Genomic DNA, 14,802 nt, shown 5'->3' on the forward strand with positions numbered 1-14,802 from the left:
GCTAAAAGAAAATACCGGACTTTTTCTCTCTTTTCTTTTCTTGTTTATGTTCCGTCTGATTTGAGGAAAACAAATTTTCACCGATAGGTTTTCTTTGTTTAATTTTTTATTTCGATCAAATTTTATTAGTATTAAAACAAAAGGTTGAAGAAAGAAGGACTGTTGTAGTGGCAAGAGAGGGGAGGATACAATAACGGAGAGAGTTTGTCAATTTTTTTTTTACAGTGTTATGTGAGAACCGATTCCAATCGGTTGGTGGTTGTGCCAACAGATAGTTTTCTTACGGATTTTTCATGTATCTATGATTATATCTGATTGTACATATCTGATGATTGTATTATATTTGTTGATTACATATCATTTTGTTATTCATAGTTACGTCATCTTTTACGTTTTACGTCTAAAAAGTTGTCATTCTTTTAAAAATCTTGTTAAAAAATGTCACGAATATGATGTAAAATTTTTATTAAATAAAAGGATGAAATGTAAACGATATTTTTTTTCAATTTGTTTTAATTTGATTTTGTTTTGTTGTTTCCGAAGATTTTTTATCCTCTACTACAGTAGAAATATTTATAAATTAATTTGTGTCTTAAGACTATAGATATCTTTTTGTGACTTTTATACCTACCTGTAATACTAAAGTTGTTTTGTCTTCTTTCTTTTTCTTTTTAGCCTCTGGGAATTACTTCAGAGGATGATTTGTGTGAGTGTAAATGAAGTGTTGTCTTGTACAGTCTCAGTTCGATCATTCCTGAGATGTGTGATTAATTGAATCCCAACCGTCAAAGAATACCGGTATCCACGATCTAGTATTCAAATCCGTATAAAATAACTGTCTTTACTTGGACTAGATGTTTTTTTTTTACGTGTCCATCTTTGTTAGTAGTAGTACACCGATGGGAATATCGCTTGCGGCATTCGTATCAGTGGCATCTTGGCCGAGGCGAGACTGCAATATGTCTATCGCCAAGGTTTTTGAAGATGACATCCGGTAAAGCCTATCAGGGTTTAAGTACGAAAGGGTTGGCGAGGCGACCGGAAACGCCACATGGTGGGGTGTCTTCCCCTTCGTGACGTGAACAGGATGAAACATTGGCACACCACGATTAGTCACTTCTTAGTTGCATAGACATGATAACGTCGGGTAGTTATCGTCTCCACTTCCGTTACTTGGCGGCGACTGTACTACGATGCAATCAGACAATTACGAAAATGTTTGCTAAAGTCTTAACGTAATAATCATAATTGCAACAACCTCTGGCGGGGATTATCTTTAACTAACAGATGAACTTGCGTTTTTATACGTGCAGTAATAAATGTAATATAATAGATCGTGGGGTAATGAGGCTTGACAGAATCGGGGCGAGGATAACGGAGGACGACCGAGCGTTGCCAGTTTTACGGCAACGAAGTATAGATTATACAGAAATCAAAAATAAAGGGGCTTTGAAATGTAGTGGTATTCTTTTTATCGAGTATAAAATAAAAATATTCGGCATTTTTTTGTAAAATGGATGTTTAACGTGGATTCTATGTGAGCGCAAAGGTTAGTGGATCAAGTTGTAGGAAGAAGTTTAATGAATAAAAATCAACAAAGGAAGACGAAGATTAAAAAACGGTTAATTGAGACGTAAGATGTGTGTTGTGAATAAGAGTTCGACTAAGTCGGGAAGTGTATCAAACCCGATTCAGTTTTTTTCTTTTTAATAAAATTATGTTAATGAACTGGGGCCAACTTGTAAACTTGTGAACGATTATTGTTGTAGATACATAAATATAATATTACAGATAATACTTGTGTACGATATGTTCTTTATTCCTGATATTAAAATAAATATGAAGTATTTGTTATTACTTGCCACGTTTACACCATAATCTTCCCCTTTAATCTTTACGTTTCCGCGTGCCTGCTAGTGTGTGGTGTTTGAATACCGCTTACAAACGCGTCCCGTATAGCCGTAAGATTCTCGTTGTACGAACGCCTCTTTCACGCACGGACACACACGTGCTTCTTGCTCGTTGCTCTTGCGTGTATGCATCTTCCTTTCCTCTCCTTTTTCATCGCATCTACTCTCTTTTTTCACTCATTATATTCCATCTCTTTCTGATGTATATAGAAATGAGAAACGCCCTCAACTTTGTGTTGTCCTTCGTTACTTCCTGCTGTAGGCTTTATTAAAAGTGTTGTTGCAATGTCTGAATTATTTTAAGTGGTATCTCTTTTTGTATTATTTTAAATATAGCTTTAATTGAGTGATGATGTTATATATTTATTTAAGCGTATAAATACTTCGTTTAACTTCATTTTTTGTCATTGTTTTTTATTAATTAAACTTTTTTGTATTTACAGTTTATAATACGTTTTTTTTTAAATTGTTTTTTTAGTTCTGTAAGGTACCTTTAAATTTTAAAAACCACTTGTAATTTCTAACATTTAATGAATGTATATTTTTTAAATTTATTTATTTAAATTAAATAACTTTAGCATATTATTTTGTTTCTTATCTGATAAAAAAATATTGTTATATTTAATATAACAACAACAACGTATTAGTTTACAGTTTAGTATTGTTAGTGTGCATTATTGTTTTATCTATTTAATATCCGGATTTGAACGTAAAAAACGCGCGAGCGCAATGATTTTTTAAAAAGTTTCTTTAGTTTTTTATTTCTGTAATTATGTAACTGTTTGCAACAAGTTGTCATTAATCAAACGTTATCTCCTACAAAAAAATTCAATATCTGAAAATTGCGAAGTAATTATAAACACAGTAATGAATAAAATTATAATTGATAATGTTGAAGTTAGTAAATTTATTATAGGTATATTTATTTTGCTTTTATCTATATATATATATATATATATACACACATATGACCATCATTCAACGCGCAGCAAAACCTGTTGAAGATAAACTGATGAAAATTTGTGTGCTACACACGTACTTCCACGGTATAAGTGGCACCAAGAAGGGGATTTTTTTTAATTTCGGGTTTAAACGGTTAAATTTATTAATGAAATTTACTTTTTTTTTAATTTCTCGTTAACAAATTAAGATATCAATTTGATTTTTGGCGAGTGTAATCTTCATGTCAATTAACTAATTTCTAGATTTTTGAAATTCGACCTTGAAATCGGATAAAGAACGGTAAAAAATGTTTAACAATGATCTCAAATTTTCCCAATTTCCGACTTAAGTAAACGGGTATTCAGTATATTTGGGCTTGGCAATACTCTTCAGATAAATATTTAAAAAACAATTTTCAGGTTTTTTTTTTTTTTTTGGGGATTTATTTAGGGGTGCGACGGTGTAAAGCGCCGGCTGCTTAACCAACACAGGCACTGCTACTGTTAGCGAATGTACGACGCGACTAGTTACACCTGCCTCCGGTTACTAAAACATTAAATAAATAAAAAAATTACTTAAAAGTATTTGCAAGCACCAACCTAAGTGAATATCTCGTTTAGTATAGTCGGAAATTGAGAAAAATTTGCAAGGATTTTTCAAATTTTTTTTACCTTTATTTCGCCCCTTTCAAGAATGAATTTTGAAAAAAAATTAAATTGTTTTTTATGTATTCACCAGAAAATTATATACATCGGAATTCAAGGTTGATATCTTAATTCTTTACAGAGAAATTAAAGAAAAAACGGAATTTAAAAAATATTAAACATCCGGTTTTAAATTAGGAATTTAAAAAAATCTAGAAATTATTTTCAGATATTCACATGAAACCCACCGGGTTGGTCTAGTGGTGAACGCGTCTTCCCAAATCAGCTGATTTGGAAGTCGAGCGTTTCAGCGTTCAATACCTAGTAAAGTCAGTTATTTTTATACGGATTTGAACACTAGATCGTGGATACTGGTGTTCTTTGGTGGTTGGATTTCAATTAACCACACATTTCAGGAATGGTCAAACTGAGACTACAAGAGTACACTTCATTTACACTTATACATATCATCCTCTGAAGTATTATCTGAAGCAGGAGGCTAAATAGAAAAAAGAAAGAAAGAAAAAAAATATTCACATTCCATACCAAAAATGAAGTTGAAATCTTTACTTGTTACCGAGAAATTAAAAACAATAGTAAATTTCATACTTCATCTTAACCTCTAAACTTGATTTCAAAAAATCCTTTCTTAGTATGAACTTACACTGTAGGAAGTACGTGTTTAGAAATTTTCGTTATTTTATCTTCAGTAGTTTTTACTGGGCGTTGATGAATTAGTCAGGACATGTTCTTATGTATAATATATTTACTGATGAGTTTGAAGTTCGGCTTACTCCCTTCAATTAAAAAAAAAAAATCGCTTTTTTTAAATTGAAACTTTTTTTTAAAAATGAAGAAAAATCTAACTTATCGATTTTGCATCGGTTTAAAACGTACGGTAGAAATTGTTTAAAGTTACGCCTTATTAACTGATAATCTATTTTATCTGATGAATTAATTCACTACAGAACCTTGGAATATGGAAATAGAATTTTGTGGAGTATGAAAAATGCCATTCGTAACCGGGATTCGAATCCGGGACATCCGGATGATATAAGTCGCTACCTTTCGGCCACGGAGGTCTTTTTTTTTGTCGATAATATTAATTTCTTGTTTCCTCAACAAATAAGAGCGTTTTTTTCTACGAACAGTTCTTTAATTTATCGGTCATTTTTTAAAAGTTAATTAATTTTTTTATTGTGTGGTTCCATATAATAAAACTCTCACAACAAAATTATTAGTGGATTTTAAAATCGTTCCATACTGTGGTTTAACGTTACATGATATAGTTTTTTTTTCCTTCCTCCCTCCCTGCAAAAGTTGGTTTGGCGATTGCAAAATTTTGGCGATTGGATAGTTAAAAAAGATTGGTTATCGCAGGTTATTTGGTTTGTTTAAAAAAAATTTAGTGATTTTTTTCTAATTGCGTAAAAATCGATTGAGATTGAATATATATATATATATTTATATATTATAAATATATTATATATATATATATATATTTTTTTTTTCTACGTTTTGAGCTCATCGGGTAAACTATATGTAATATATAGTATGTACGTGTAATTTTCTTAGTATACTTTCTAATTTTTCTTTGATTTAAATTCAGTAGAACTAAATCGATATTCTGGTTTAACCTGTAATTAACTGGATGTTTTTATTGATCATACATATAGTGTTAACCAATTAGTGATCAGATATATTACTGTTTATATATATATATATATTTAATTTATGTTTTATTGTTAATTCTGGTTTGTTTCTAATTAATTAAATAAATATTCCATATTTTTAACGTAGATTAATTTAATACTGGTACAAGTTTTCAGTTATCTTGAAAGTTATTCAGTGTTTTTTTAATAGTCACATAATCGCGTGTATGGTTTCATGAAATTTTTTCTTTTTAGTTTTTAATAGTTCATTATTAGTCTTTTAAATTCCTTAACTGTATTAAATTAAAGAACCAATTATATCTAAATTATCAACTGTAGTATGACAGAGGATTATATGACTTAAACATCTTTTTCAGCCATTTAAATAAAACAAAAATTTACTTTTTTTGAAATTTTATTTTAACTTTTTAAAACATTTATATTTTATTAGACATCATCCGTATTTATTTAATGTATGTAGGCCGGTTAATTCGGCTGTATTATTCCGAAGTTTAGTTCGCTTTCTAATCGATATATGTTTTTTAAAACTTAGTCAGCATCGGTGTGGTGTATTTATTTAGTTTGTGTTAATATTATTGGTTTGTTTTTCCCCCTGATAAAAGTCTATAAATAACTAGAGGATAATCGTTGGCTGAGTATTAAAGTGTAGTGTATTGAGATGTACATGGTGTATTGCAGTTTAATTGAATCGAGGAAATCCTTTAGGTCAATAGTCGAGTTTTGTTTCCTTGTAAAAAAAAAATGTATCTTATTTACGGGGTCGCTATGGTCTGAATGTATTTTAATTAAAATGATAGTCTTAAGGTAGGATGTAATAAAATTTAAAAAAAATCGATGAAGTAGATGTAAGGAAATATGTTTTAAATAAATTGGCTGAAATAATTATTTTCTAATAATGCTTAAAAAAGACTATTAAAATGAATAAAAATTCTTTGCAAGTTTTGTTCAAAATTATTATTTATTTAACAAAGTTATTCTACGTCAAATATAAAATAGTGTGTTTTTCGAACATTTTGTCTTTTATCCCAGATTTCTCAAAAAACTACCGAAATACGGTTTTGGGAATTATTTTTAGGTACTTCTTGGATGTCTTATCACATGTGCAAAGTGTTAGTTTTCCTTTAACCTTGTACTTAGATTCAGTCTATTGGGTTCATCCTCTATGCGAACCTTATTTCAAATACTCTTACTTTCAACGATGTCTTTCATAAGTTTTAAATTTTAACGCCATACAGCTGTAGTGATGGTGTCATAAAATATCAAACGGTTTGACTAAGCTGTTGTTTGCCAGAAAAAAAACGAATTTTTTCCACCCAGTAATAATTACTGCTTAGCAAAAAAGCGTTGTATCACCAGAGCTGTTAGCTCACTTTAAGGAAAGTTAACGAAAACAGATTAAGTGAATAAACTGTTTGTTCAGCCACCTGTTGTTTTATCAATGTTAAATACCCTTTAAGTTAACTGCTAAGATCGAACAGTTTCAAAAACAAAATAAATCTTATTCATGAATTCCTATAATATTAAAGTGCAGAATGAAAGGGTTCATAAAACTGCCAAATCTTTTGATAAAATGATGCATGTTATTCGCTAGTATCGACCAAAACATTATGGGATATGCAGTCATGCAATGATAAAAATATTAAGTGAAACCTGTTGTTTTTGAACGCAGAAAACAAGCAATTTAGCGATGTAATAGAAAAAACATTTTTTTTTCTCCAATGAACAGTTCGTTTTCATTTGGCAGAGAAATGTAGCATTTAATATCGTTCACTACATGAAATTTAAATTTAAAATTGTGACTGCATAGGACACATCTCTTTCATAAAAAAAACTGATCTGATCTGGCTTTATCTTTCTTTTATTTATTTCTTCAACGTGTTCGCAATCGTCGTATAAGCAGCCTTTCATCCTGAGGTTCTGGATTCGAATCCCAGTTAAGGAAAGCATGTTTCATACGCTACAAATTTCCATTCCTATAGGGAAAAATGAACAAAGCAGTCTATGTCCGTCATTTCAAAAAAAAAAATCTTAGTTATATAAAACTTGATACTCATCATAGAAAAATGTTGATTCAATCAAAAGTTTTCATCTTCATGGATTTATTTTTATTATCATATATTTTATCTTGTAATCTATAGGAGCCATTAATAATGTACTATTTACGTATCTTAAATTATTGATAATAATATCGTTCATTACTATTCTTTGTGAAAAGTTATAATAAATTTAAAAAAAATCTGTTTGAAATAAATATTGAAAAGAACAGGTGATGAAATGCAACCTTGTGGAACACCTCTCCTTATGTGAACATCACCTGATAATACCACTTCTTTATTCGAATATTTATTTGATTTCTGATTCTAATTTACGAATTTATCCACAATATGAAAACAGCTAATCTTATTAAAATTATTTATATTTATTTTTGATATATTTTTTGTTTCACTATATATATATATATATATACACACACACACACACACACACGAAGTTTAGTTGTGTGTTTACCGATAGCGTTGAATAGTGGTTTAAATTAGGATAATGTGGGTCTAAATTAATATTTATAGGGGTCGAAATAAATACATTAAGATTGATAATTCAGTTTTGTTACAAATTTTTTTTTTTAATTTTAGATTCAACTTCGAGTTATGAAAATCCGATTTTATAATTGTAGTCTGAACACATTTTTGCGTAGTTTATACGTAATATTGTTGAAAGCATATCGTATCATGTTACTACGCTTTGTATTCATTGTGTTCTTCCAAGTACGTATATTGCTAATACTACATTATTAAAGGGAGGAAGTCTTGCTTGTTTGCGTTATGTAGCTACTGCTTAGTATTTGACGGTCGTAGTGTCGGGGAGGGGGGATTACCTTAGTTTCTGTCTGTATCGTATACACATCTTTGTTTCTCTTTACACCACAGCTTCTCCTCCTTCCTTCCTCTTACTGTGTCATTGTATTTCCCCCCATTCAGCTCTTCTTTTTTTTTTTCATTTTGTGATTAAGTGTGCCGGTTTGATGCGAAAGTGTTTTTTTTTTTTTTTTTTAATGTAAAGAATAGGGTGGGTTACGATGAAGAGCAACTGATGTCCCTTGTCGATTGTCTTTTCCTTTGTTTGCTAATTAGGTTCTGTTGAGAGACAGAGTGAGAGTGAGTTGTGGTGGATAGGGTGAAGGAGAGAGAGAGAGAGAGAGATTGTGTGTGAGGTAATTTAATGTTGATCGCAGTTGCTTACCGTTTATACACAACACACACACACACTCTGGATAAAAGTATTTGTTTGCTACTTTATTGATTTTTTATTTTATAGATTTATTATTATTATTATTATTAAAGCCGGTGGTAGGTTTTTCTTTAAAGAAAGTATGCAGTTAAATAAATATTTTTTTTTATTTCTTGACTGTTCACAACTTAGAGCGTTGTTTTATTTATTTCTTTGATAGGTACGCTGTGTATACTTTATTATCCTTTACTATTGTCTCATTTGCGGTTTTTTTCCTTCCCTCCTTCCAGTATTGTGGATGCTGTTTGTGTCGCTATAGTGTAATAAAATCTTATGGACCGTTTTTTTTATTGAACAAGTAAAATCAGTTTTTATTTGTTTTGTTGTTTTTTTTCTTAATGGAAACCCCTTTGTAAGAATTGTTTATTATGATCGATTATGGATGGTAAGGTGCAGTTAGGTTCAACATTGTGCATGTGTGAGCGCTTACACGCGAACCCGTGTTTTTGTAAAACTTTTATACTAAGATCGTTTTTACCGATGTTAGTTTAAAACTTAAGAACCGTCGGGCTGATTTGAATTTTTCTTTACCACTTTTTTGGTTCAATTTTGATCGACATTTTAAGGTTAAATTTATTCTGATTTCTTCATTATTGGATAATAAATAGCATAAAATAGATAATGTTACGTGTTTAAATGTCACGTTTTGTAAAAGAGGGTATATGGTATAATAAAACAGTATGGTAAAAGATATTAACAGTGCAAACTAAAGGCAAGTGATGGTGTCGCTTTTTAGAGATGTGTATTATTTGGATTTTATTGCGGAATACTGATATGCAGAAGTATTATCGGCTGATCGAATAAAACAAACTATATCGTTCCTTTTTTTCCCTTAAGGAAACGTGATCTGTAGATGATTGTTTTTCTTAGGAGATCGTATCCTATGTCAGATCGCCTAAAACGCGTTATGTTTGTAGCAGTTTTTATAAATGTAACAGGCTTTCCCAGTCATCGGAAAATTGTAAAATTTACGAAGAATTTTTTATTTGTTCTTTCAAGAAAAGTTGGAGTAATTATTTGTACTTATTAAAGGCGTAATTGTATTGTTTTTTATATGAAGAGATGTTGTATTTTGGGGAAATTCTGTGTTTAGATTTACTTTTTATTTTTATCCGTTACATTTCGATCATTACCCTTTGCTAATAGTTGAGCTGATATAATTTCACATCAATGTGTTTGTTATAAAAATAATAAATGTCTTGTACGTTTATTGACGTTAAGATTTTGATGGTTGATTTTTTTTTGTAATATAATAATCTTTCTTTGTTACAGAGAGAGTATTATCTGGAGGTAGAGGGGATCAGATACATCAAGGTAGTCTTCACCAAGCTGGCCCCGGTCCTGGGCCAGGAGGGGCTACAGTTGGACCGCCCTCTCATTATTATGATAACAGGCACCAGCCTGCACCACTTCCTCCGTAAGTTTTTTCAATTTTTATTTTTTTATTGTTTTTACTCTTTATGTATATTAATTTAATAATTAATATTTTACCTTGTTGGTATTCATAGTTCGAAAATACGAGGTCTGTAAATAAAGTAATGAGACTAGTTTTTTTGGCAGCCAAGTTGGCAACACTGTAAAGTTACTAGTAAACATATGGTTATATCAACAGCTGATTTAGAAACTTTTCTCAACTCGGTGAGAATGCTACCGAAACGTTTTCAAAAATGGAAAGGGCGTATGGAGATGACGCTCTGTTACGAGCCAAGTTTTTACGTGGTTAATAGCATTTTCAGATGGCCGGGAATGTTCGCGCATGATCCACGCTCTGGAAGACCGTTAATATCAAAAGGTGACGACAGTGTTGAGCGAATCGGAGACTTTATACGGTACAACCGACCGTTGCAGAACAATTGAATTTGAACCGCACCACAATTCATCAAATTTTGACAAACGCATTGGACATGAAAAAAATTTATGCAAAGTAGGACCCAAAAATTCATTGTTGAACTGAAAAACAACAGGGTGGAAGTATGCCGCGAATTAAAACTGATCCTGGTTTTCTAAAAAAAAAAAAAAATTATATTACCGGTGATGAGTCTTGGATATTTGAGTACGACGCAGAAACAAAACGCCAGAGCAAGGAGTGGCACACTTCAAACGCACCTTGTCCCAAAAAAAGCAAAAATGAGCAAATCAAAATCACGCTAATTTGTTTCTTCGATAGTCCACAAGGAGTTTTTCCCTACAGGACAGATTGTAAATCAATTCGTTTACCGAGAAATTCTTGAAAGACTGCGGAAAAGAGTTGCCCGCGTGAGACCAGCCGTCGAAGACTACTGGATCCTGTATCATGACGATGCACCTTGTCACACTGCGCTCTCAATTAATGAATTTTTGGTAAAGAAAAACAGTCCTGTAGTTCCTTAACCACCTTATTCACCTGATTTGAGTCACTGCGACTTTTCCTGTTCCCGATTTTAAAAAACACCTCAAAGGACACCTTATTGAAACAGTAGCAAACATAAGAAAAAAATGTAACCGACCATCTGAAGATATTTCGGTTTCTGAGTTCCAAAATTGCTGTGAAGAGTAGGAAAACCGTTTGAAGCGTTGCGTGGTTTCCCAAGGGAACTATTTCAAAGGTGAGTCCATGTATAATTGGATTGTAAATTGTAAATTTCTGAACCTGTCTGATTATTTTATTTACAGACCTCGTATATGCGTTACAGTGACGATTTTAACTTCTCTCCTGCGGATTTTTGGATTGTTGGGATTTTGTTTGTTCAACTCTCTTCATAAATAAGAGATCATAAATATTTTGAAAAAAATTATTATTGCTATATACGAATTAATAATATACAGTTTCTTAAACCTGTTTACTTTATAATTATTTTTTAAACGTTTCTCGTCTGAATTCACGAGTATAACTTACGCTAAAAATTAAGTATTTCTTATTAAAAGCTTAATTACTAATTTTATTCAATTAAATGTTTTACTTTCCCCCTGGAAAAAAATTATCATATTCATTGGAATACGGCTAGAATAGCAGCTACATTATAAAAGAGGAAAGTAAAAGATGAGGTAATCGGGTTGTTTACAAATCTTAATGTTTTAGGGCCCAACTAGTTCATCTAGACCATTGATTCCCAAAATATTTCGCCACCGTCCACATTGAGAATCAGAAATTTTCTAGCGCTCCCCAATATTTTTAAATTTACCATTCGTTAAAAATAACAATTGAAATTGCTGATTTTTTAAAGATGCGCTTTTAAAAACAGCAATTGCAATTATTGTTTTTAAATGAGAGCAACTAAAACGCATATTTAATCATATTTGGAAGGATTTTTATTAAATCTGCTTCCAAAAAGATTATCAATTGTATCTATTAGTTATATAACAACGTAGTGATTAGTATATTCAATTGATCTTAAGTTAAGCTGAGAGCGGGTGATACAAGTCCCTACAGAGACTAGATTGTTTGTTCCTACAGAGTGATGGAGCTGCCAAAATCTATATTTCTTTATTTGAAATTTGGAAATTTTGATGCCTAAATCTTACTTTGGTAATTATTACGATCAATAAAAAAAAAACCCCATTGATACGGATTTTTTTTACGTCTGTCTTTTTTGGAATTCCTGTTAACTATTTACGCGTAGTATTTTTATTTCAGTGATAATTGTTCTAAAATGAGGTGAACGAATAAAGAAATAATATCATCACTATAAGCAATTTTTTTTTTCGGAAAAATTGCTAATAGTGTGGTGTTAGTATACTTGTATTTAAATGCCAGACCAGCGATCTAGTTTACATTTCTTGTCAAATAAAAATCAATTATTAAACGATATGATAATCCATTTACTGTCTACACACGTTATTTATATGTATGTTACAATAAAAAATTAATATACTTTTGTCTCACGTGGTCATTATAATTGCAAATAATATTCTTTTGAATTTTTTCTTAACAGAAGTACTGTGTTTTAATAATATTGAAATTTTTATTTAAATTTGGAAGTTATTTCTTAATGATGTATTTATTTTATTCATTTCAGTCTGTACTTAGCAACGTAGTTGTTTATATTACAAATTTCATTTTATTTACTTTAAAACATACATAAATAAGTAATAAACGTTTTTCACCGATCGATAACAACGTTAAAAGAATACCTTTACATATTTACATAACATTAAATGAATCGTACGTATTTATTTATTACCTATAATAATTATATAATCGACCGATTTTTATAACCGGCACAGAAATTAAAACTTCATGTCCGGTTAGCAATACAAAACCGGTAAAGAATATATAACATTTGTTAAAGTAGAAAAAATTTAGTTTCTAATTTAAAAGTAGACCGGCTATTTAAAAATGGACGTGAAAAAGTGATGTCTTTTTACAGCAAAAATAATATTATTAAAGGTTTCTTGTCGTGTTTCGTGTTCTATCAGATTAGATTACCGTTTCAGAGTTATTTATATATATATATATATAAAGAAAAACAGTTTTATTGATGATATACCGGTGTTGCCGTGGAAGAAGTCGTTGGGTCCTGTCTTGTGTTTAGGGTAAATCAGGTTGATGCACGGGTACGTGCGTTCATCGATAGACGATGCTGCTCTAATACTAATATCCTGCAGAATGACACGCCGCATAACGGTTCATATTTCTCCTTGTTTGTGTGCTTTATGAGCCGTTGCGGCGGAGATTAAAATTGGCACTAGTACTGAAGCGGTATTTTAGACGATGATGCAGACGGGTATATCGGATTGGCAAACTGTAAATTTGTTATTTAAATTCATACGATTTAATTGATTTTGATTTCTTATAGGAGTACTTTTTTTTACAGTCGTTCAATCTCTGTTACTTGATGATGTTTTTATGTAAATATTAAATATTTCTGATGTATTTTTGTAGAGAAGAATTAGGCGGATGAGCCGTTTATTAATAAAGTTAAGTTCGTTTAACTTGGTTACTTTTATACCCAAGTCCTAGTAAAGCCAGTTATTTTTACACTAATTTGAATACTAGATCGTGGATACCGGTGTTCTTTGGTGGTTGGGCTTCAATTAACCACACATCTCAGGAATGGTCGAACTGAGAATATACAAGACTACACTTCATTTACACTCATACATATCATCCTCATTCATCCTCTGAAGAATTATTTAAACGGTAGTTACCGGAGGCTAAACAGGAAAAAGAAAGAAAAAAAAGTTACTTTTATACGGATTTGAATTACTAGGTCGTGGATACCGGTGTTCTTTGGTGGTTGGGTTTCAATTAACCACACATCTCAGGAACGGTTGAACTGAAACTTTACAAGACTACACTTTATTTTTACATTCATACATATCATCCTCATTCATCCTCTGAAGTAATTTCCGATATGAACCCTTGAACGGTAATTCCCGGAGAATAAACAGGAAAAACAAAAAAAATATATTGAGGGATATCTAGAAGGTAAAAATTATACGAGTAATATATAAAACAGATATCTGAAGTCGTAGAATATTACGGTTTAAATATTAGCATGGATTAGAAAGGGATAAAGAAAAGCATCAAAACGGTCAACTGATAACTCATAAAAAAATCTTTAAATGCCTTTTGCGACACAGTAGTTATTTGATTATTTTGAGTAATAAATTCGTTATGTTTTGGCGGGGGGGGGGGGTATTACTGTATCATGAACTGTTGATTGGTTTCATGTAGTCTATACAGTACTTGCTGCTTAAAAATTTTCGTTATGTACTTTAAATTTTATTCAAAGTAAATAAAATTAATTTAATTAATTATTAATCATTGTTTATTTTACCCATATTTCGAAATTTGTTCGCTTGCAACGTTTAAACAATAATAATGTCTTTTGATTTTTACTAAAAAAAAAGTCGTATGAAGGCTCTTAAAAAAAAAAACACAAAACATTATAAAAAAAATTGTACTTTTTTCCTATATTTTTCATTGTTTTAAAATTTTATTCCGAGAAAGATTTAATGTTTTTCGGTAAATATAAATTTAGAATTTACGTTTACATTTACGTAATATTTCAGTTATTTTTTACTTCGTTGTACGAAGTAAAGGAAGTATTGTGATCGCAAAATATTTCGTTTATCAGTTTCCAACGGAAAATATCCACTTTGACCATCCCTGAATCCATTTTGACTACTTTCGGCGTACGTTCATATGTATGTCGCATAACTCAAAAACGATTAGCTCTGTAGTATGTTGAAATTTTGGATTGTGACATCTAGTTGTGTACCTCTCCTTTTGATTGCAATCGACTGGTCCAAAAATGTCAAAAAAAAGGTCAAAATCCAAAAAAAATGGATTTTGTTTTTTTTCGTAACTGCAGTAGCCCTCATTGACAGCTTTTCAATAATATATCATTAGTGGTATTTATT

The 14,802-nt window shown here is 30.8% G+C and overlaps 1 protein-coding gene across 2 annotated transcripts in view; it reads left to right on the plus strand.

The window, feature by feature from the left end:
- lilli (AF4/FMR2 family member lilliputian) overlaps positions 1 to 14,802 on the plus strand; it is a 629,406-nt gene that overhangs the window by 557,317 nt on the left and 57,287 nt on the right. For both annotated transcript variants that reach the window (XM_075378353.1, XM_075378355.1), the window contains exon 8: positions 9,730 to 9,874. In XM_075378353.1, coding sequence (XP_075234468.1) covers positions 9,730 to 9,874 — 145 coding nt within the window. The remainder of the gene's footprint in view (positions 1 to 9,729; positions 9,875 to 14,802) is intronic.

Source organism: Lycorma delicatula, chromosome 11, assembly GCF_047948215.1.
Source record: "Lycorma delicatula isolate Av1 chromosome 11, ASM4794821v1, whole genome shotgun sequence".
Classification (NCBI taxonomy): Eukaryota; Metazoa; Arthropoda; class Insecta; order Hemiptera; family Fulgoridae; genus Lycorma; species Lycorma delicatula.